Source organism: Marmota monax, unplaced genomic scaffold (assembly GCF_021218885.2).
Source record: "Marmota monax isolate L192 unplaced genomic scaffold, Marmota_monax_Labrador192_F-V1.1 WCK01_AAM20220418_F8-fsc01090, whole genome shotgun sequence".
Lineage (NCBI taxonomy): Eukaryota > Metazoa > Chordata > Mammalia > Rodentia > Sciuridae > Marmota > Marmota monax.
The window spans coordinates 14,327-37,537 of record NW_026694907.1 but is presented as its reverse complement, the minus strand read 5'-3'; the positions used below and the strand labels follow the sequence as shown (position 1 = coordinate 37,537).

Below are 23,211 nucleotides of genomic sequence, written 5' to 3'. Positions count from 1 at the left end.
GTAAGGAGCCGAGTGCAGTGGCGCACATCCTAATCCCAGCGGCTCTGGAGGCTGAGGCAGGAGGATCGCCAGTTCAAAGCCAGCCTCTCAGCAATAGCGAGGTGTTAAGCAACTTAGACCCTGTCGCTAAATAAAATACAAAATAGGGGTGGGGTGGGGGTGTGGTCGAGTGCCCCTGAGTGCAATCCCTGGTTTAAAAAAAAAAAAAAAAAGTGGGAAGGGATTAAAGAACACCGTTGCACATCTACTGGGACACTTTTTAAAATACCGATGTTCGGGCATCTCTCCCAGACAGTGTGATTTCACTTGTCTGGAGTGGGGTCCCGACTTGGATGTTTTATAAAACCTCCCTCAAGTGATTCTACCACGCAGTCAAGATCGAGTAACTGATCTCCAAACTTTTAAAATCTCTACAATAATGTAGAATTGTTCCAGTCTCCTTGATGCCCTTTGTGGGCTGAAAGCCCGTTACCCAACAAGCACCCCAAATCTTATAGGGATCCATCATAGAAAAAAAAATCCTGATTTTATTTGTTCGGTTTTTTTCTTGGGTTGGTTTTGCTGTTTTTGTTTTCTTGCCCCATTGGGGAGCAAAACCAGAAGTTTTTAAAATAATTTCTCAGCTGGAAACTTGATTCGATTTTTTTTCTCTTTATTTTTGTCGAAAACAGACATTTGAAATCATCTGTGTTATACAAGTCATTGGAAGTATTCACTTTCTTATTTTCTGGGATGTAGGCCAAAAAGACTCTGCTTAGGTTTGTCAAGTGACTGGCAATTACAATCAATTACACTTTGACTTAGAAACACCCTGATGTATTCAGAAAGGGCTAGAAAAATTAGAATACTTTTCAATATGTCTTTGTTGATCTAATAACCTTTTTTCTTTCTTTCTTCCTTTTTTCTTTTTCTTTCTTTTTTTTGGGGGGGGGTACTTTTATCTTATATACCTGAAATATTCTTCAAAAGATTGGACCTGTAGAATGAAATCAATGGATTTATGTAGAATATATGCCACATAATCCAACTGGCAAAGCTAGTCCTTACTGTAAAACCAGTCAGTTAAATCAGACTCATTTGCTGTCAGTTCAAACAAATTTGTCAACACACATTTTTTTTAAAGAGAGAGAGAGAGAGAATTTTAATATTTATTTTTTAGTTTTCGGCGGACACAACATCTTTGTTTGTATGTGGTGCTGAGGATCAAACCCGGGCCCACGCATGCCAGGCGAGCGCGCTACCGCTTGAGCCACATCCCCAGCTCAACACACATTTCTATGACACTGTTTGTTGTTGTTGTTGGTGGTGGTGGTGGTTTTTTCAAGACAATTGAATTGTATACTTTATTTTTTAAAATATTTTTATTAGTTGTTGGTGGACCTTTATTTGATTTATTTATATGCTGTGCTTAGAATCAAATCCAGTGCCTCACATGTTTTGTCCCACGACTAAACCAGTCAGGGTCACTCCAAGTGAATTTGGGAAATAAATGAATACACAGACACAGAAAGTACATTTTTGGGGGTTCATTGATGGTTCCTCAGCTGCAGCACCCATGGGGGGGCAAGGCAAGCAAGGAAGAGAGCAAGGAGCATGAGTGCTGAACCCTTTTATTGGGGAGAAGCCATTCAAATGAGGCAAGGTTTCAGGGGGTTGAGTCTAGCTTTGTGAAGTTTTGCTGTCAGCAGGTTGACTGACATCTAGGAAGCCCACGCCCATCTTGCCCTGTGTGGGGATCATAGAGAGAAGGAAAAGATGCTAATATTGCCCGCCCAAACAGAGGAGCAACATCCGTTCAGTCCACCCTGTGTGCTTAGTGCTCATAGTTCACACACACAGCCCATGGCTGACTTGCCACAACTCTACACTCTCATCACTCAAAGCTAGGGGGCGCTCGATTCCCACATGGCAGCTCCTGACACACACATGCCAGGCAAGCGCTCTACCACTGAGCCACAACCTAAGCCCCTGTATACTCTATTTTTGAGAGAAGTTCTCAGTATGTTGCCCAGGCTGTTCTCTAACTCCTGAACTCAAACAGTCCTCCAGCCTCAGCCTCCTGAGAGTTTGAGCCACCATGCCAGGCAATACTTTGTTCCAATGCCAAGTGAGTAAGAAGTAACAAGGTCCTTGAGTTTGTGTGCTGGGTAAAAAAAGGTATAACTGTCACCAATGTGGTCTACCAGAGTTTGCTTTGGTAGATGTTTTTGGAGACAAAGTTTTTGTTTGTGTGTTTTTGTTTTGTGGTCAAGGGAAGGGAGAGTTTATTAAGCATGTTATACATTGTCATAGTCCTTATTCCCACTCCACTTATAATAAATGAATACAAACATCCAAACACAAGCCAAAATACCCTTTTGAACTCAGGAGCACTTAGCCACTGAACCACATCCCCAACCCTTTTTGTATTTTATTTACAGACAGGGTCTCACTGAGTTGCTTGGCCTCCCTAAATTCCTGAGGCTGGCTTTGAACTCATGATCCTCCTGCCTCAGCCTCCCGGGACTACCGGTTTGCACCATGCACCCAACAAATACCCTATTTTTAATGCTGTACAAAGATCTTCATAAAACAAAGAAAGTAATGAACTGTGACCTCAGTGTCTTGATGAAAGAAGATTCCATTAACCCAGTCAAGGGACTGAAAAATTTGGGCTGAGAGCAAATTTGCCTAGCATACACAAAGCTCTGGGTTTGATCCCAGTAGCAAAAAAAAAAAAAAAAAAAAAAAGAGAGGGAGAGAGAGTGAGACAGGAAGTGAAAAACCACAGACTGGGGGAAAATATTTGCCAATTTGTCTATCAAAGGACTGGTATTCAGAGTATATGAAGAATTTAACAATAAGAAAACAAACCACACAATTTTAAAAGGAGTAGGGATGAGAATGGAAAGGGTGTGGGAACATACACCTGTAATCCCAGATACTCAGGAGCCTGAGGCAGAAAGATCTCAAGTTTGAGGTCAGCCTCAGCAATTTAGGGAGATTGTCTCAAAATAAAAAACAAAAAGGGCTGAGGCAGGGTGCTGACCTAGCATGCAAGAGGTCCTAGGTTCAATCCCCAGGACCTGATTAGGTAGGAGAATTGTCTGAGTCGGGGACCTGGAGACCAGCCTGGAGTGGGTGGGTGGAGAGATGTATATTATAATTCTTTTCTTTTTTTAAAGATTTTTTTATTACTTATTGATGGGCCTTTATTCATTTATTTGTTTATATGTGGTGCTGAGAATCGAACCCAGTGCCTCATACATGCCAGGCAAGCACGCTACCACTGAGCCACAACCCCAACCCTATAATTCTTTTCTTTTGAAAAAGAAAGAAAAAAATTACAATATACATCATTGACTTTTCACAGTCAATTTAGAGTTGATTTTGTATGCCACTTATTGTAAAATTTACTATACAAAGGTGTGCTAATCAGTTTCATCACCATAACAAAATACCTGAGATAATCAGCTTACAAAGAGAAAAATGTTTATATTTTTTTATCAGAGTTTTTATCACAGTTTTGCAGATTCCAGTCCATGATCAGTTGGCCCAGTCTTTAAGCTCCAGTTGTTATATATGTTATCTCTATAGATGCTACAAAGCAAAACATTTGTAATTTTTGCTTTAAATAGGCAATCTTTTATATTTCTTTTAAAACTATTTTTTACATTTTTTGGGGTTTGTTTTTAATACTGGGGATTGAACCCAGGGGTGCTCTCCCACTGAGCCACATCCTCAACCCTTTATTTTTTATTTTGAGACAGGGTCCCTCTAAATTGCAACAAGTGAGGCTTGAAATTTTGTAATCCTCCTGCCTTGGCCTCCCAAGCCTCTGGGATTATAGGCGTGTGTCACCTGCACCCAACTAAGAAGTTCTCATTTTAATCGGTAGACTGAGTAAAGAAGATTGCCCTACCAACATGTGTAGGCATCCTCCAATCTGTTGAGGACCTAAATAAACAATAAGGTGAACAAAAGGTAAATTCTACTCTCTGCTTGTGCTGGGCCATCCTTCTCCTTCCCTCAGACATTGGCACTTTTGGACTAGAACTTCACTACTGATTTTCCTGGGCCTCTGTTTGCAGATAGCGATCACCGAACTTTTCAGCCTCCATAATCCATAATCAAGTCTCTCATAATAAATCTCTTTCTATATATCTATGTATTTCCTACTGTTTCTGTTTCTCTGGAGAATACAAATATCATTCACATTTTCTGGTTTCATATTCATACATTCATTTCAGTACATATGTCTATAATTTGCATGTTGAAAGTCCCCCCAAGGCCCATGTTTTAAAGGCTTGGTTTCCAGAGTGGCACTCATGGGAGGTGGTGGGGCTTTTGCAAGGTGAGGACTTGTGGGAAGTCCTTAGGTCACTGGGTACATGCCTCCAAAGAGGACTATGGGACCCCAGCCCCTTCTCATCACTGGCCCAAAGCAACAGGGCCAACTGATCATAGACTGGAGTCTCCAAAACTGTGATAAAAACTCTGATAAAATAAACCATTTCTCTTTGTAAGCTGTTTAACTCAGGTATTTTGTTATGGTAACAAAACTGATTAGCACACAGTTATCTAGTAATTTGGCATTATATCCTGATATTGAGAAAGATACTTCATAGACCTTTTGGATTCTGCTACATTTCTCCAGAGATCGGGCAGTTTATATGGAAAACTCAGGGCTCCTCCTCTGTGGCTCTCTTCTCCCAGATTTTCTCCTTTCACTTTCCAATTGCTGTGTTTACTTCACTGTTCTCTGTTTTTCAGGAAGGAAGACTGTATGTTTCCATCAGAGTTTGGGTAACTCCCTGAGGCACTAACCTGGGCCTGTCCTCTGATGAAAACTGAAAAAAATGAGACATTTATCCGTGCCATTCCCTGCTTTTTAGTGCCAACTCCTTTCTGGTTCCTGCCTGCTTTGGGTCATTTCCCAGTGCTTTCAGGCATTTGTTTTGATATAGTCTGTCCAGCGCCTATAATTGATATCTGTCAGATGATTGTTGTGATATGAGTTGCTCCAACATTATTGAAAGCAAACCCTCCTACAATTTCATCTTTTCTTACTCCTCCTCACCCCAACAATCTGGTTCTGTAGACATACTTAATTATTTGAAATTTCCAGAACAGGCCTCTCTTGTCTTGGGGCCTTTTTGTACATGCATCTTTCTCTGTTTCCCCCACCCTAACCCAAGGATCTTCTACTCATTCTTTAGGATTCAGCATAGATATCACCTCTTTGGGAGAATTTTCAGTTGGGATTGATTCAAACAATTGAAACTTCCTTGCACTAACAAGTCAAGATGGAAAAAGGGGGATTTAAGGCAAGAGTACAAAGGTATCGTCAGGGAACCCAAAGATAGAGACCCAACTAGGTCACTGGGGTTTGACCTCTTGTGCCTGTCCTTGGGCCCCTCTCCCACACTCAGAAGCCTGGCTTCCCTCCCAGAATAGTGGAGCAGGGTTGTTGCTGTCTGCTGACTTTTCTTCCTTCCCCTCTGGTTTCCCTTGAGGGCAAGATTGCACCTTTCATTGATGTCCTCATCTCCAGATCTTAGTAGGGTGCCCAACACAGTTCATAGGTGGTGGTAAAGGGAGACAAGTGAACTGGCCCCTACCACACAGCCCAGCAGGAGTTGAAACAGACATTTCCAAGGTGTGACAGGTGATGCAGAGAGGACCCACCTCCCTATCCAGGTAGTCACAAAGCTTCAGGAAAGAGACACCCCAATGTGTTGCTTGTCCTCCGGGGATCCAAAGAAAAGTCCCAGTAACTGTAGAGAATCTCTTAAAGACCCTCTCAACCCTCTGGGTCTCCATTGAAGAAAAAATACCTCGTGTATTTCTGCACATCCATTGAAAAGAGAGGAAAGGATTTAAAAGGAAAAAAATCACAGAACTGGAAACTTGTCCATCTGTTTCTCTAACATTTCAGCCATTTGAGATTCCTGTCAGTTTCTCTTTCACATCTTGGGGACCTTTGACCATCTTCTTCCCTCAGCTTAAAGTGTTTTCCTCACCCTCTTCCCCCTGACTAATCTTTACACAGCCGGGAAGTTTCAACTTCAGTGTCACTTTCTGGAAAGGGAGGCGCCTGCCCTCTCCTCCTCAGTTAGGACAAGCCTGGTTGCCCCACCCTGCCACCACAGGTTGCTCTCCTTCCCCTTTCTGAACACCCTACTCCCTGCCATTCCCTGGTTAGTGGCTGCCGCCCCCTGAAGGCTGTCATCTGCCACAGCAGGGAGCACATCGTTTTATTCCTGCCTATTCATGGGGTGAGGCAGAGAGCCTGGCATCCGTGAGGTGGGCAAAAATACATGTGACTTACACTGGATTTCAATAACGAGTGCAACTTCCTCATTTCAGAGAGAAAAACCAAGGCATAGAGTTGGGGAAGTGAATTTGCTAGTGGTCTCAAGTTAGTGGCAGGACCTGACAACCCTGGATAGCTCTCCATTTTGTGGTCCAGGGGAGCGGTGTCTCCTCTGTTTTTTTTTTTTTTTTCCCTTCCAGAGCACTATGACAATCAATGCAGGCATTGTTTTGATATTATCTGAGCTTCTGTTTCTTTCAAATGTGCACAAAGATGGAACTCTACCAGGAACATTGATTCCCCCCCCTTCTTATTTATCTATTTTTTTTTATAATTGTAGATGGGCAGTATGCTTTTATTTTATTTGTTTATTTTTATGTGGTGCTAAGGATCAAACCCAGTACCTCACACATGCGAGGCTAGTCCTCTGCTACTGAGCTCCAGCTCCAGCCTGATCTCTTGGGGGGGGAGGGGGGTTCACTATGTTCCCCAGGCTGGCCTCAAACTCTCCGACTCAGGCATTCTCCTACCTCAGTCTTGAAAGTACTTAGAACTACAGGTGGGTAACATTGCTCTGGCTACTTTTATTTTTGTTAGTTGGCCTACTGGGGATTGAAACCAGGGTGTCACACATGCTGGGCTAAAGTTCTATCCCTGAGCTATACCCCCAGCTCTCTTTATTTTTTATTTTGAGACAGGGTCTTGTTAACTGTCCAAGGCTGGCCTCAAACTTGCCATCCTGCTGCCTCAGCCTCATGAGTAGTTGGGACTACAGGCATGTGACATTGTGCCAAATGGCTCCAGGAACATTTGGATTCATAGAGAAAAACATGCTTTTGAAGAGTGAAAAGTAGTTGGGTTTTTTTTCCTCCAATGTTTTAATATAAAAACTTTCAAACCTATATATTTGTATTAATAGGAAAATAACCCCATCTACACTTTATCTAGATTCATCAGTTGATAACATTTATACAGTACTGTTCTCTTTATATATATATGTATATCTGTATTTCTCTTTCTCTCTCTCTCTCTATATATATGTATATGTATATATACATATATATATATATATGTATATATACATACACACACTGTATTCATATACTTATACATACACTTGTTTTTGCTGAATCTTTTAGGAATTAGTCATAGACATCATTACATTTCACTTCAGCACGTAACTCCTAAGGACAGGAATATTTTCCTATACCATTACAGCATGAATACCATAATCTTACAATCCTATTAGCTAGTATAAATCCATATTCAAATTTCTTCAATTATCTTAATTATGTGCTTTACAGCTATTTTTTTTAAATCCAGGACCTACTCAAGAATCATACATTGCATCTGGTTTCTGGTTGCCAGACCTACAACAGTTCCCAAACTATTTTACCTTTCATCACATGGACCTTTTTGAAGAGTCCCAGCTGGCTGTTCAGCAGAGCATACCTAATGTGAATCTGCCTGATTATTTCCTCATGATTACATTCAGATTAATTTTTTTTTTTCAAAACGCCACTTCCAGGATGCTGTGGGTGCTTTTTCATTACAATGCCTCCATTTCAGATGAGCAGGTTCTGGGCCTTCAGGACATTTCAAGTCTTGGTTTGTAAGACAGGGTGACATATGTGTTCACTGTGTACCACGTCCTCTGATCTGGAGGCTGGGCAGTAGGGAAGGGCCAAGGAGCAGGAAGATCCATCACAGCTTCAGTGTCAGCAGTGAGTTCTGCCAAGCTGGCTGCTGGCTGTGCGGCACTCGTGCTGGGCAACTGGATCAGAGATAAGAACTCCTCCTTTATGCCAGGAGCTCCAGTAGGTGGCTGGTGGCCAGCCAGCTCCCCAGCCGATGGGTCACCTGCTGCTACAGCCACTCTCTGTTACTGCAGCTGCAAGGGAAACAGGAGTGTGAGGGAGGTGGTCATGCTACCAGAGGGAGCCAGAATAAAAAACAGAATGAAAAAGATAGGAAGGAAGAAAAGCAAAAAAGAACATTTTTTTTTTAAAGAAGACAAACCAAAAGAGTGGGAGACACAGAGGACCTACACACTAGAGAGGGAGCGATAAGCACAGAGATGGAGATGGAGAGAGAAACCGAAAGACTCCAACACACATGCACCTAGAGAAAAGGAAGCTCCAACTGACCCACCCAACGCCTCCCACATCTGCTTCTGAGGCTCTTTGGCTTTGGGAACTGGGACAACGAAGAAGAGAGAGTTTGTGTTTGCACTGGTCAGGCTCAGAGGGCACAGGAGTTTCCCCAAGGGTCTGTGTGAGGTCACCTGCTCAGTCTGTACTTTTCCAAACACAGAACTTCTCCCTTGTGCCCCAGAAGTCAAGCCCTGGGTCAGAAGTTTCCTGCTCCAGCTCAGCACATCTCTCCCTTTCTGCAGGGCTGTCAGCAGACAGGGCAGCCGTGCAGGGACACATCTGGGGTGAAGAGGAGGAGCCTTAGAAAGACAGACAGAGGGAAGGACCCAGGGGAAAGAAGGACACTAAAAATAGCCTTCCCTCTGGAATGGGGCAGAATCCAAAGTCCCAGGAGCTGCCCAGCAGGGTGACCTCAGCTAATAATAGGAGGACACAGTTTTCTCATGAGAAAAGGGATCAGGGACCAGGAACAAGGAGAGGTTGTCTAGCACCTAGATGATGAGCTGGGCAGAGATAGCCTCAAGGGTTCTGCTGGCACCAAACTACCATTTTTTTGTTGTTGTTGTTCCAGGGATTGAACTCAGGGCACTTGACTACTGAACCACATCCCCAGTCTTTTTTTTTTTTAGACAGGGTCTCACTGAGTTGCTTAGTGCCCTGCTTTTTGCTGAAGCTGGCTTTGAACTCGAGATCCTCCTGCCTCAGCCTCCTGAGTCACTGGGATTACAGGCGGGCAATACTGCCCCGGCTCCAAACTCCTTTTGAAGCTCATGGAGAAGGACTCTGTTAGAGGAACTTGGGGCACAGAGGGGATTTCCTGGCAACAATTGTGTGTTTTCTTTGGCAGGAAGAGAAGGCCACAGAAAACGCAGAGTCAGGGCTCTTCTGGCAACACAGTCGAGTCCCAGTGAAGAAACCCCTTCCTACCCTCTGTCAAAAAAACAACCCCCAGTCCCTGCTTCTCACTGGGTACATGGAGGGGTGTCAAGGGGCGGCACAGGACATCCCGCAAACTCTCCAGCCATTCCCGTTGCTCCTTCTCAGTGGCACAGGTGAGGATGAATCTGCGCTCCGGGGTGAGGATGGTGATGCCGGCTTTCCAGCGATTCCCTCGGATGCCTTTGGGCAGGTCTTCAGAGACCTCGTACCCCTGCTCCTTGCTCCCGATAAAAACCTGGCCCTGCTCAAAGGCATCCTGAAAATCAAAGGCACCTGGTCATCAGAGGTCACGCTGGGGCAGAGGGACCCCTGAAGCACTGACAGCCCTCAAGATCTATTTTGGTAAAGGGGAGTAAGTGAGTGTCCTTGCCAGGATTTATGCTGCAGGGGAACTTGATTCTTGGGGGGGGAGATGGGTGGATACTGGGAATTGAACTGCGGGGCACTTAACCACTGAGCCACCTCCCCAGCCCTATTTTGTGTTTTACTTAGGGTCTCACTGAGTTGCTTGGTGCCTCGCTTTTGCTGAGGCTGGCTTTGAACTCAGGATCCTCCTGCCTCAGCCTCGGGAGCCGCTGGGATTACAGGAGTATGCCACCGTGTGGGTGGGGGAACGACTTGAATTTGAAAGGTTAAAACCCTGAAGCAAATCACATAATCATCTGTTGAGAAGACACTTAACATGTATGGAGAGATCACTGGGCACCAGGAATACAAGCGCTTTACATGTAGGAAGTCATGATCATCATGGGACCCGCTGAGCAAGGCATACATATTAAGTCTATTTTTCACAGAAGGAAACTGAGGCACAGAGAGATAAGTGTGTACACTACCCAGGGCATGCCACCACAATGGCATGGCTGAGACCGGAGTCCAGACAACCAGGTTCGAGAGACCCCACTCCTAACCACTCCTCATCTCAGCCTCCTGGTTAGGCCCCAGAGACTGCAGGGGGGATATGCCTTATCTAATCACAACTGGCAGCATCTGGGAAGCTCTCAATGGGCTTCTGGAACAGGAACTAACTTAGAAGGGGAGGGGGCACAGGCTTTCCTGACCAGGGCTCCCCAACCCTGGGGGATCCAGGAGATGAGTTTATTTGTGTAGGCTGGACAAGTGCTGATCCACCTCTCCTTGGGACTGTCCTGGGGAGGGACCAGGAGTGACTCTTACCAGCGGATTTTTGTAATACAGCAGCCTCCGCTCCTGGGGATCCAGGGCAAACCACCTTTTCTTGAAAGGTTCTCTCTGCTGCAAAAGAGGGAACCTCTTACCAGGGATGACAAAGCAGGGGACAGAGGTCAGGGCCAGCCTAGAACAAGCCCAGTACTTCTCTCTGGGGCTCTGCAAGTTCCCAACCCCATTCCCAGCCCTCATCTCCCACCCCACCCCCTTCCAGCTTCACCCCTGCTGCCTCCAGGTGCTGCCAGAGCTGGGAAGGCCCGCTTCCCTCTTTCTCAAGCTGTGGACAAAGAAATCTCAGAAAAAGGAAGCTGGGGAAATCAGAAGTGGCTACTGTTCAGCCAAGCTGAAAGTGCTGGCCTTGACCAAATCCTAACCTAGGTCAGGGGAGAGAAAACCCTGGGGTAAAAACCATAGGGAGGGGCGGTGCCCAGCTAGAGAAGGAAGAAACCTAAAGCAAACCTTTGGCCCCTTTTCCAACCCACCTGAGACTTTTCTCACTCTACCCCTGACACCTTGCACCTTTTTTTAACATCCATCCTATTCTGGGAGCTACCTTTGCCTTGCTTCTCCCTTGACTTCCCCCTCAACCCTCATCCAACCACCTGGACCCCCTGCACTCAGACTTTGTTTATGTGTGGTGCTGGGGATTGAACCCAGGGCCTTGGGCATGGGAGGCAGGCACTCTACCACTTGAGCTATCTACCCAGCCCAGCCAAGCTTCCTTAAGCTTCATCAATATCCAGGTTCCTCCCTACAGTAGCAGCCCTTCCTTTCCTTCATAGATAAGTGGGAATAAGCAGCTGCTGAGGGAGAGGGCTGGTTTAGCAAAGGAGTCAGGCTGAGTGTGAGGGAGTGAGTGCACATGCAGCCTCACCCTGGCATGAATGTGTTTCCTTGGGCCCGTCTGCCTCTCCTTGGAGGGTCCCCGTGGGTTCCCAGCAGAGGATTCTGGGAAGCCCAAAAGCTGTCTCCCCAGGGATCCCCTTCTTGGCTCTGCTTTCCCACAGATGGAGGGAGTTTGGAGGAAAGAAGCTGATGGTGATGATGATGGGGGTTGGGATACCCCCATGAGAGAGAGAAGGCCCTGGAGCAACACATGTCAGCTGGATCACACATCAGCTGACATGGAGCCTTCACCCATTCCTTCAGCCCAGGAGCTCACAAATACGGCTTTACTTTCTTTCCCTCCCTCTCCAACCCTCTTTCCCCATTTCCCCACCTCCCCAATTCTGGCCTATTGGTAGTTGGGACAGATCCATGTAAGTCCCCCAAGGAATGGTTGAATGTACCTTTGGACCAGTCTTTTCCATGAAGCCTTGTTTGAGGTAGTTCCTGGTGAGGAAGGGCACGAGCTGGGGGAAGAGAGACAGAGGCTGACCCCCTCCTCACACCCCAAGAGTTCAAGGTTCCCCACTGAACTTGGCTCCCAGAGAAAGGGGAAGTTTGGAATAGGGAAGGATGTGAACTCATGGTTTACGGGGTTATATTTGGAATGTGCAATGGATGTAATATCAATATTTCAACAAAGCCAGTCGACAGCACCCCAGATATTTGCTGAGCTCACCAGCATGGCTGAGTCTTAGTTTAGGGACTTGGTTTAAGGACAACTTCAGTCACAAGAATGGATTCAAGTGAGGCCATGAGAAGACCTTCTTGGTGTCTCTTGGGAACATTTTCCCAGGGTCTACTGTGTGTCAGGATCTGGGTGCAATCCTCAGCCGCCCTGTGAGGTGGATCTTATCGGCTTCATTGTGCATCTAAAGGAACCCAGCTGAAATGAAGTGGTGGTGGGTCTTCTCCAAGTTATGTAGCTGGTAGCATGCTCAGGACTGGGAGGCACAAGGCCATACACCTGCCACCTCACTGTGGTGCCAAGGTGCACACGTGCCAGAGCCCCCTTGACTGAGACTGGCCATTGGCAGCTAAACTGATATAGGGTCACAAGGAGGTGACTGTAGAGTGGGCAAACAAGGAAAACTCTGGGTAGGAGTGGAGGGACATGCATTCTCGCTTCACCTCTGGTCTCAACCAGCTGTGCTACCTTAATGAGACCTTCTGTCTCTCTGGGCCAGTTTCCTCCTGTGCAATGGACAAGACTTGATCATGTGAGCTCCAGCCTGCCTTCCTGTGCTCAGAGAAGCTGCCAGGGACTGACACTGGCCTCCTGTGCTGTGGGAGGACGGGGTGGGGAGGGGGTGTCAACTGGGCAAGTCAAAAGTTTCAAGCAGCAGACTTGTTTCAAGAACAGAGCACGTTCTCCCAGGCTCCAGGGCAGGGGCAAAGGGGAGGGGAGATCTGGGGAAGAAGAATGGGAAATATGAAAGGGGAGAAATTGGGGGCCCAAAATGAAAACCTCAACTATGTTACTCCCTTTTCCCTAAAATACATCCTATAAGCTTTAATTTCTCCATTTGGAGAAAATAGGGTCACCAGTTGCTCCCTATTCTGAACTTGAGCCAGCCGAGGGCTAGTCTAGGCTCAGGGAAACAATGGCAAGAAGGGAATTCCTTACTGTACCTTGTATAACTTGACTCAAATGATTCTTAAAATAGTCCTGGAAGGTAAGCATTGTCCCTGTGGTGACAGATGAGTACACTGAGGCTCAGAGAGGCGAGGTGGCTTGCCCTAAATAACACATCAGAATGTGTGTACCTTTCTTTCTTTTTTTCTTTTTGTGGTGCTGGGGATGGAATTAAGTATGCTAGGAAAGTGCTCTACCACTGAGCTACATCCCCAGCCCTGTACGAATTTTTGTTTTTGTGATTTCTTTTTGCAGTACTGGGGATTGAACCCAGAGTTTCATGCTAGGCAAGCAACTGTATTTTTTTTTTTTTTAAAGAGAGAGAGAGAGAGAGAGAGAGAATTTGAATATTTATTTTTTAGTTTTCAGCGGACACAACATCTTTGTTTGTATGTGGTGCTGAGGATCGAACCCGGGCCACACACATGCCAGGCGAGCGCGCTACTGCTTGAGCCACATCCCCAGCCCTAGCACTGTATTCTTGAACCCATCCCTGTTTGTTTAATTTCTGAAATAGGGTCTTGCTCAATTGTCCCACTGGCTTTGAACTTGTGATCCTCCTGCTTCAGTTTCCTAAGTAGCTGGGATTATAAGCATTGTACCCAGATTCTGTATCTATTTCTGATAAAAATATCACAACTCCACAGGGCCTCCCTGGGTTTCCAGCATTTGGATCCTTAATCCTGAGCTAAGTCTGGATGATTGCCCAGAATTTGACACCATACATAGACATAGGGTGGGAAGAAAGACAGAGGAGAGAGGTGGGTTGGGAGGACACTGGGGATGGATAAGGGGTAATGATCATGAACAAGAGAGAAAAGGGAACGTGGAGGACACTGGCTGAAGACCAATTTCCTCAACATGGGTCAGCAAGGATGGGAAGCCAGCCCCAGTGAAAGAAGGCTGAGCACTTTTACTTTGTCCTCTCCTCCTCTTGGGCAAAACAGTCAGCACTCCCAACTCCCGCCCAAGGGAGCAAGCATGAGCCAGCTCCAAGTGCTGACTCAGCACACCAACCTCCAAGGGCTTCTCAGAACCAGGTCAGGCCTTACTGGAACTGTACCCAGGGAGCTGCTGTCTCAATGCATCATTGGGCCACCGGAGTGGACCCTAACCCAGACATCTAGCTCCCTGCAAGCTTGGGAACTGAGGAGCAAAGAGGGTCAAAGAGTTGGGAGGAAGGAAAGTCCAGGTTTAACAGGATCTCTCTATCACTTTAAAATGCCTCTTAGAGGAAAGCTTAAAACAGGGACCAGACCACAGCACCTCAGGGCTGGAAGAGACCATGAAGAGGGTCTGCAACAACCACCCAATATGAAAACAGATGCTCAGAGAGGTGCCATGACTTGCAAGAGTCACATAGCAAATCAGGAACAGAGCATCCATGAGGGTGCAGGCCTCCTGGCTCAAGGCAGCATCCTCTGCCTTGTGCCACATGGGCTACCCCACCCAAGCCTGAGGACAGTCCAAATGAAGTTCTCGGGCTCACCATTACCTTGGCCACTGTAGGCAGACCTCTCCTGTTACAAGTGCAGTGGGGAAGATCCTAAGGCCTCCCTGAGTCCAGAGCACCATAGGGAAAAGGGCAGATGTTAGTGTGAGAAGAGCACCTTCCGTTACTCACTTGACCTTCCTGGGACTCCATCTCTCATCTGTAAAATGGGAATACTCATCCTGCCTAAAAGGGTTACGAGATAAAATGGGCTCAACAGTATGTAGGGACCATTTGTTCATTTTAGTGGGAGAAGGGGTCAGAAAGAGTTGTCCAAAGGCTGAGCCTCTTGACACTATAGTGGCCATGTGTCCTGAAGGGAAGAAACTGACCTGATTTTTAGAGTCTATTATCCTCCGGCCTCCCCAGAAAAATAAAAGCCTTCAGCTTCCCTCTGTGATGCCCAACCCTCTCCTTTCAAGGTCTTGCCTGCAATAAACCTCGTCTGGCCTCAGGGATCAGTAGTTGAGGAGAGGAGGTAGCAGGGGGAGACTTAGAAGTTGGGGTCTACATGTAGCTCACCTCAGACTCTGGAAGCTCGGGGTAGGCCATTTTTAAGTATTGTAGACGGGCTGCGCGGAGGGCGTTGAACCAGTCCACTATCTCCTGTGACAAAATACAAAGGACACAGACAGCTAGTCAGACGGGTGAGGACGGGAGGCTGAGTCTGGTGGCAGGGTTAGGGTTCTCAGGTTTGGGGCCGATGCATTCAGCACACATATATGCCACACAGTTCCACCTAGGGTCAACCTGGGAGGACTAGGCCACAGCCCCCCCCCCCCCCCCCCCCGGGAAGCCACTGACAGGAGGGACTCTAGAGCTATGGGAAAGGACTCAGGTGAGCTGCATGGGAGTTACACACAATGGCTCAGGACATTGCTTTACACTTTCTAATGCCTGCTGCAATCATCTGGAATCTTGTTCAAATGTAGACTCAGATTCAGGAGCTCAGATTCAGACAGTGACTGTCTGGTTAATTCATCCAGGTTGGCTGGAGGCCTCCACTACCCTAAGTTCTTTAGCATGATGCACTCTGCCCTCTGAGCTCTTTCCACTCAACATTTTCAATACCCCCAACTCATGCTATCCCCTACTCCTGGCGCACTTGGCCTCACCCACCTCCCTCCCACACACATCTTTTAACTAGAACATTCTACCATCCTGCAGGTCAGTTTAGATGTTGTAATAAATTTTCGGCTGGTTGCTTAGCCAACCTGTTTCTCTGAGAACTGCCCCTCACCCCATTTCCATTCCCAATCCTGTCCTTCCTGGGCCATAGCACCTGGACCAGGACTGGACCGATACAGAGGCTGGACTGGATTTACCAGATTCTTTCTCCCAGGAACTGGGAGGCTGAAAGACTTGTCCAAATAGCTGCAGCACTGGACTTTGATGTAATACGGTGACCGAAAAAGTCATTTAAATATGGTTTCAAAGGAATGAAACAATTTCCACTTGTCTCCCCTAGGTCAAGGATAGGGGGATAGTATTCTGAAGTTCCAAGCCCTCTTGCCCCTGGGTTTGTTAAGAACTTTCTAGGGTCTCAGGCACTAAGGGAATGGGGCCAGACCAGAAAAACTCGCTCAGGCTACCACTTTATAAGGTCTCTCCAGTAATGGACTGGTGGCCCTGGGACAAGAGAGATGACTGATTACATTCCTTGCTAATCTTGGAAATGAGGCTCTTGAATTTAGGGAAACAAAACAAGTGTGGTACCATTTGATCCCTGATGATGTAAGGACAACTTGTGCCTGTTAAAGAGTGTACTTTGTCCCTCCCTTTCTCTCTCTCTCCTCCTCTCATTTTCTCTTCCTTTCTGCCTCTCTGGAGGGAGGGAAGGAGAGAGAGAGAGAGAGAGAAAGAGAGAGAGAGAGAGAGAGAGAGAGGAGAGGAGAGATGAGTGTTAGTTCCTGATTTTAATCTCTCAGGAGGCCCAGCAGTACTTCTGGCCCTTAAAACAAATACTTCTGTCCCCTTCCTGTTCATGCTTCTTTAAACCAGATTGTACTCCTTTTTCTGTGTGTGTGTGATGCTGGGGATTGAATCCAAGGGTGCTTAACCACTGAGCCACATCCACAGCCCTTTTTATATTTTATTTAGATACTGAGTTGCTTAGGGCCTCACTAAGTTGCCGAGGCTGGCTTTGAATTCATGATCCTCCTGCCCCAGCCTCCTGAGCTACTGGGATTACAGGCATGGCCACCATGCTCTTTATACCATGCCCTTTACACCATGGTAGAATGCTCCTTTTTAGCAGAATCCCCCAAATTCTTAAATAGAAACTTTCCTCTGGAAAGCCTTCTTGACCCTCCTGCACACATACTAAAAACACACGTCTTCTGTGTGTCCCCAGCATGGCCACCCATCACAGGGCATGGTCAGTGCCTATTTCCCTGTCCTCCTCCCTCCCTAGACTGTGAGATCCTTGAGGCCCATGACTCTGCACCATTCATGATGACACTCCCTAGACCCTTCACACACTGCAGGGGCTCAAGAAGAATTTGTTAAAAGAGTGAGTTCGTAAATGAATAAATGACTACAAGACTTTGCCCTTGATATCTGCTACAGTCATGAGCAAATATCAACCGTAACAAGTAATGTTTGTAATGCACGTAATGGTGATGAAATCTTTCACATCCCTGGTTCATGGTCATTCAGCTCTTAAAGTCCCTCTGAGAGATGGGTGCCAGAATCCAAAAACAAGCACAGGGGAGCGACCTGCCCCAGCAACATAGCCGAGAGCAGCAGAGCCGGGGCTCTAACTTTGACTCCAAATCCCTGCCACCAGGCACCCAGGTAGACTGTGGAGTAGACGAAGGAGTCTGCGAAGGCTGCTGACAGGGTGACCCACAGAGGCACGTGGAGTGGTAAAATGGATGCAAAGGGCCCGAGAATCATTGGCTGTATGATACTAATTTTCATGCCTCGGGAGCAAGGGGACAAGACATTTCCATGGTTGTTGTTTTTTTTTTTTTAAACATTTTATTTTTTTATTTTGTAGATGGAGACAATACCTTTATTTTATTTATTTATTTTTACGTCGTGCTGAGGATTGAACCCAGGTCCTTGCACGTGCTAGCCCAGTGCTCTACCGCTGAGCCACAACCCTAGCCCTCCATGGTTGTTTACAGGATTAAGAAATGCAGGGGCTGGGGCTGTAGCTCAGTGGCAGAGCACTTGCCTAGCATGTGTGAGGCACTGGGTTCGATCCTCAGCACCACATAAAAAAAATAAATAAATAAAAATAAAGGTCCATTGACAACTATGTGTGTGTGTGTGTGTGTGTGTGTGTAGATATATAAATGCTGAGCTTGGATTGTGGCTCAGCGGTAGAGTACTTGCCTAGCATGTGCGAGGCCCTGGGTTCAATCCTCAGCACCACATAAAAAATAAAAAATAAGGGGCTGGGGATGTGGCTCAAGCAGTAGCGTGCTCGCCTGGCATGCGTGAGGCCCGGGTTCAATCCTCAGCACCACATACAAACAAAGATGTTGTGTCCGCCGAAAACTAAAATAAATAAATAAATAAAAATTCTCTCTCTCTCTCTCTCTCTCTCTCTCTCTAAAAAAATAAATGAATAAAAGGCACTTATTAAAAAAATAAATAAATTTTTAAAATTTAAAAAAATAAAAAATAAAAGTATTGACAACTACAAATAAAAAATAAATATTATAAAAAATACTGTATAGAACAGCAGAGTTAATAGATGCCCACAAAATGTAAACCCCGACTTCCCTCTACCCACTACTTAGCACCTCTGTTCCCTGCCCCCATCATGTGGTCAGGATCTGACCCTGTGTACTCTCTCAAACCTGGACTATTGGCCTTCTCTTCTCTGGGCTGATCTGCAGACCATTAAGTAACACTTCTCAAACTTTCACATGCTTTGGGATCACCTAAGGATCCTGTTGAAGGGAACTTTCTAATTCAGTAGGTCTGGGATGGACTTGGGACTCTGGTTCTAACAAGTTCCCAAGTGATGCCAATGCTGTTGGTCCAGGACAGTGGCTGAGCAGAAAGGCCCTATCCTGAGTTAGCCATTCCTCCTTCTGTATTCAGAAACTCAGGCCCTATCTGGATGTACCATTCTTAGGCATAGTCCCTTCTGCTAACTGGACTCCCACTGGTGATTGTGCACTGTTCGTATAGGACCATGGCATCTGCCAGGTTCCTCTCCCACATGTCACTCTGCCTTCTTCAGACCTCTGTGTCACACTGGAAACTGAAAACAGATTAAGGCAAGAGGCAGCAATAAGTCTTCAGAGGCAGCTGAACACATTGTGCAATGAGCAAGGATGGTGGTGAGCTGGACCGGCAGCTGGGGTGGGACTCCAGCCATCTCACCTTCCCACTCTCGTGGTACACAAACAGGTTCCTGATGTGGCGCTCTCTCCTGTAGGTGATCTGCAGCCCGTGCGGGTGCCCTATCTTCTCTGTCTGGAAAGTGGCATTCAAGTCCTTGATGTTGATGACAGCTTTAGGGCCTTTACTCTGAAAGAGAGAAAGAAGATACTCCAGATGCTGACAGTCAACAGGTGACTTCTCATCACCTTCACCAAGGCCCTTAATGCAAACGAAAAAACAACATGTAAGTCTGGACTTTAATGTTCTTTGCCCTGACTTAGATGCAAAAATCCTTAATAGAATCTAAGAAAATTTTATTTGACAACATAGTAAAAAGACCAAGGAGGGCAAGGATGGTTTAACATATACAATCAATAAATGTAATTCATCACATAAAAATATAATCAAAGTCAAAAATCACTTAATTATCTCAAAGATTCAGAGAAAGCCTTCAACAAAATTCAACACCCATTCATGTAAAAACATTGAAGAAACTAGGGATAGAAGGAAACTACCTGAACACCATCGAGGCTATCTATGAAAAACCCAAAGCCAACATCATAATGAATGGGGAAAAATGGAAAACATTTTCTTTAAAATCTGAAACAAAAAAAGGATGTCCAATTTTACCACTTCTATTTAATATAATACTGGAAGTTCTATCCAGAGCAATTAGTTAAGAGAATAAAATAAAAGGAATAAAAATAAGAAAGGAAGAAGTTAAATTACCACTGTTTGCAGATGATACGATTCTATACTTAGAAGATCCAAAAAGCCCCACCAAAGAACTGCTAGAGCTAAAAAAACAAATTCAGCAAAATAGCAGGTTACAAAATCAACATAGAGAAATGAATAGCTTTCTGATATACCAAGAATAAATGGCTTCAAAAAAATCAATGTGTTACAAAAATTACACATTAGCTTAAAAAGAATACCTGGGAATAAATCTAATCAAGGAGATGAAATAATTTTACAATGAAAACTTACAGAATATTGAAGAAAGAAATTGAACAAAATGAAAGAAGTGAATGGGCAGAATTAATATTGTCAAAATGGCCATACTACCAAAAGTAATATACAGATTTAATGTAATGCCCATCAAAATATCAAGAATACTAGGAAAAGCAGTCCTAAAATTCATTTGGAAGAATAAAACACCCAGGATAGCCAAAGTAATTCTAAGCCAAAAAAGCAATGCTGGAGGCATCACAAAACCTAACTTTAAATTATACTACAGAGCTATAGTAACAAAAAGTGCAAGGTACTGGAAATAAAAACAGATGCACCAACCTACAGTATAGAATAGAAGACACAGAAATGAACCCACACAGGGGCTGGGTTATAGCTCAATGGTAGAGCACTTGCCTAGTATGTGTGAGGCCCTGGGTTCAATCCTCAGTACCACATAAAAATAAAGTTAGTGTGTCCATCTACAACTAATTATATATATATATATATATATATATATATATATATATATATATATATATAAAAATAGAGAGAAGAAACAAACCCACACAGATACAGTCATCTGATCCTTGACAAAGGTGCCAAAAACATAAATTGGAGAAAAGACAATTTTTTTTAGAGAGAGGAGAGAGAGAGAGAGAGAATTTTTAATATTTATTTTTTAGTTATTGGAGGACATAACATCTTTGTATGTGGTGCTGAGGATCAAACCCGGGCCGCACGCATGCCAGGCGAGCGCGCTACCGCTTGAGCCACATCCCCAGCCCCAGAATTTTTTTTTTTTATATTTAGTTGTCAATGGACCTTTATTTTATTTATTTTTATGTGGTGCTGAGAATTGAACCCAGGGCCTCACACATGCTAGGCAAAAACTCTACCACTGAGCCACAACCCCAGCTCAAGATAGACTTTTTAACAAATTGTTCTGGGACAACTGGTAAGAGATAAGGGTCTAGAATAAAACTAGACCTTTATCTCTCACCCTGAATAAAAGTTAACTCAAAATGGATCAAGGACCTAGAAACTATACAACTCGTAGATGAAAACGTAAGAGTCAGGCACAGTGGCACATATCTATAGTCCCAGAGGATTGGGAGGCTGAGTGAGGCAGGAGGAGGCAAGTTCAAAGCCTGCCTCACCAACTTAGTGAGTCCCTAAGCAATTTAATGAGATCCTGTCTCTAAATAAAATATTTTTTTAAAGGCTCAGGGTATGGCTCAGTGGTTAAGTGCCCCTGGGTTCAATCCCCAGTGCAAAAAAAAAAAACAAGAAACGTAAGATCAACAACACTAAAACATATAGGTATGAGCAATGACTTTGTCAATATGACCTCTAAAGCTCAAGAAAAAATGGTAAGAATTAATAAAGCGATTGGCATCAAATTAGAAAGCTTCTGTGCAGAAAAAAAATTAAGAATGTTATGAGAGAACCTATAGAATGGGATAAAATCTTTGCTGATTACTTTTCTGAAAGAGGGTTAATATCAGCTCAAATGATTCATGAGTTCCTGGTGGCCCAGAAAAAAATAAGCTGTGCCAGTGTCCCCTCCAAGCAAGAGATCAAGAACCCACCAGCCCAGTCCCAGGACATTTCCTAAGAATATTCCTGGCACTGTTTGAAAACCCCATTTAATTAATGGTGAAGAATTGGATTCCTGATCCATGAGTATATGACTTCATTCAGTTGGGGCCACTGAAATAAAAAAAATCTACCTGAACTGTGGGGCAGTGTCCAGATAGAGCAGGAATAAGATTGGCAGTGGGAAAGTTGTTCCTGTGTGCCCTCTGCACTGGGCTGCCACTTGACCTGCTTGTGCAAGGGTATGACACCCAGTACATACTATAGAGCATGAACAATAGAGCCACTGGGGTTGTCTGAAACAATTCTAAACTTGAACATGGAGACTGCACATGGATTTTAGGGTTTGTGCTCTGGGATAAACATAAGCTAAAATGAAATAACACAACCAGTCCAAAGGTAATTCAGAGAATAAGGACAGTAAATGTTAGTGGGGAATAGTTTTTTTTTTTTTAATAAATAAAGTCATTGCTGTTTTTTTTAATATTTATATTTTAGGTGTAGATGGACACAACACAATGCCTTTGCCCGTGCTAGGCGAGCGCTCTACCTGAGGCACAATCCCAGCCCGGGAATAGGTATTTTGACAGTGCTTATCTGATATCATTTTTCAGAGTTACAAACTAGAATGTACAAGCCCTTAGTATCACATAGCCTTCAAGTTGGTTGTGACCTTCTTGTCAGTGATTCTTCTAGCCAGTTTCCTCCCCTTGTCAGAGGTGACAAAAAGTGGAAGCCTAGAGTGAAGTAGGATGCTAAGACATCAGGCATAAGGAAAATATTTGCAGGTTCCCTGTTCAGGGCTTTTTCCTATCTTCCCAGGGCTGGTGAACCTTAGATGAATTTGTTCTTTTCTTGTGTTTGTGATTTTTAGAAAAGTGGATGACCAGTAAATGGTGTTAAATTTTGTAATAAAACAATTTGATACTCTTTAAAAAAAAGAGACCATGAACAGAACTTCTAAGAAACATGGGATAACATGAAAATACCAAATATAAGATTTATCAGAATAGATGAAGGCGCAGAGATACAAAAGGAAGGCACAATTTTTTCAAAGAAATAATATCAAAAGATTTCCAAAACCTTAAGAATGAAATGTAAAATCAAATACAGGAGGCTAACAGGATTCCAGATATACAAAATTACAACAGACCCATACCAAGGCACATTATTATGAAAATGTCTAGCATACAGAAGAAGGGTAGAATTTTAAAGACTGCCAGAGGAAAATGATAGTTCACATTTAGAGGGAAACCAATCTGGATTTCAGCTGATTTCTTAACCCAGACCCTCAAAGCTAGGAGGTTTTGGAATAATATATACCAACCTCTGAAAGAAAATGGATTCCAACCACAAAAACTCTACCCAGCAAAATTAAGCTTCCGAATTGACAATGAAATAAAGACCTTCCTTCCATGATAAACAAAAGTTAAAAGAATTCACAATAGAAAGCCTGCACTCCAGAACATATTCAATAAAATATTTCATGAAGAAGCAATAAAAAATAAAATTGAAAACCAGCAAAGTGAGGAACTACACAGAATAATAGTCAATCAAAGAAGAAACTAATTCAAATTAAGACCAGCAATAAATCAAAATGATAGGAAATAAAATCATTTCTCAATAATAACCTTGAATATAAATAGCCTAAACTCATCAGTCAAAAAGAATAGACTTGGGCTGGGGATGTGGCTCAAGCGGTAGCGCGCTCGCCTGGCATGCTTGCAGCCTGGGT

At 44.5% G+C, this 23,211-nt stretch overlaps 1 protein-coding gene across 9 annotated transcripts in view; it reads right to left on the bottom strand.

Annotated features, from left to right (window-relative positions):
• Nucleotides 1-635: 635 nt before the first annotated feature.
• The window catches only part of Adap2 (ArfGAP with dual PH domains 2), a gene marked incomplete at its 5' end in the record, with an annotated part of 31,652 nt that continues 9,076 nt past the window's right edge, over nt 636-23,211 (bottom strand). The window contains 7 exon segments of one of the 9 annotated variants that reach the window (XR_006847914.2): nt 636-8,186; nt 8,580-8,727; nt 9,415-9,643; nt 10,561-10,638; nt 11,862-11,924; nt 15,108-15,191; nt 18,930-19,076. Coding sequence is in view for 8 of the 9 variants with exons in the window: in XM_046427033.2 (XP_046282989.1) it covers nt 9,433-9,643; nt 10,561-10,638; nt 11,862-11,924; nt 12,614-12,741; nt 15,108-15,191; nt 18,930-19,076 (711 nt within the window). 9 annotated transcript variants of the gene reach the window in all.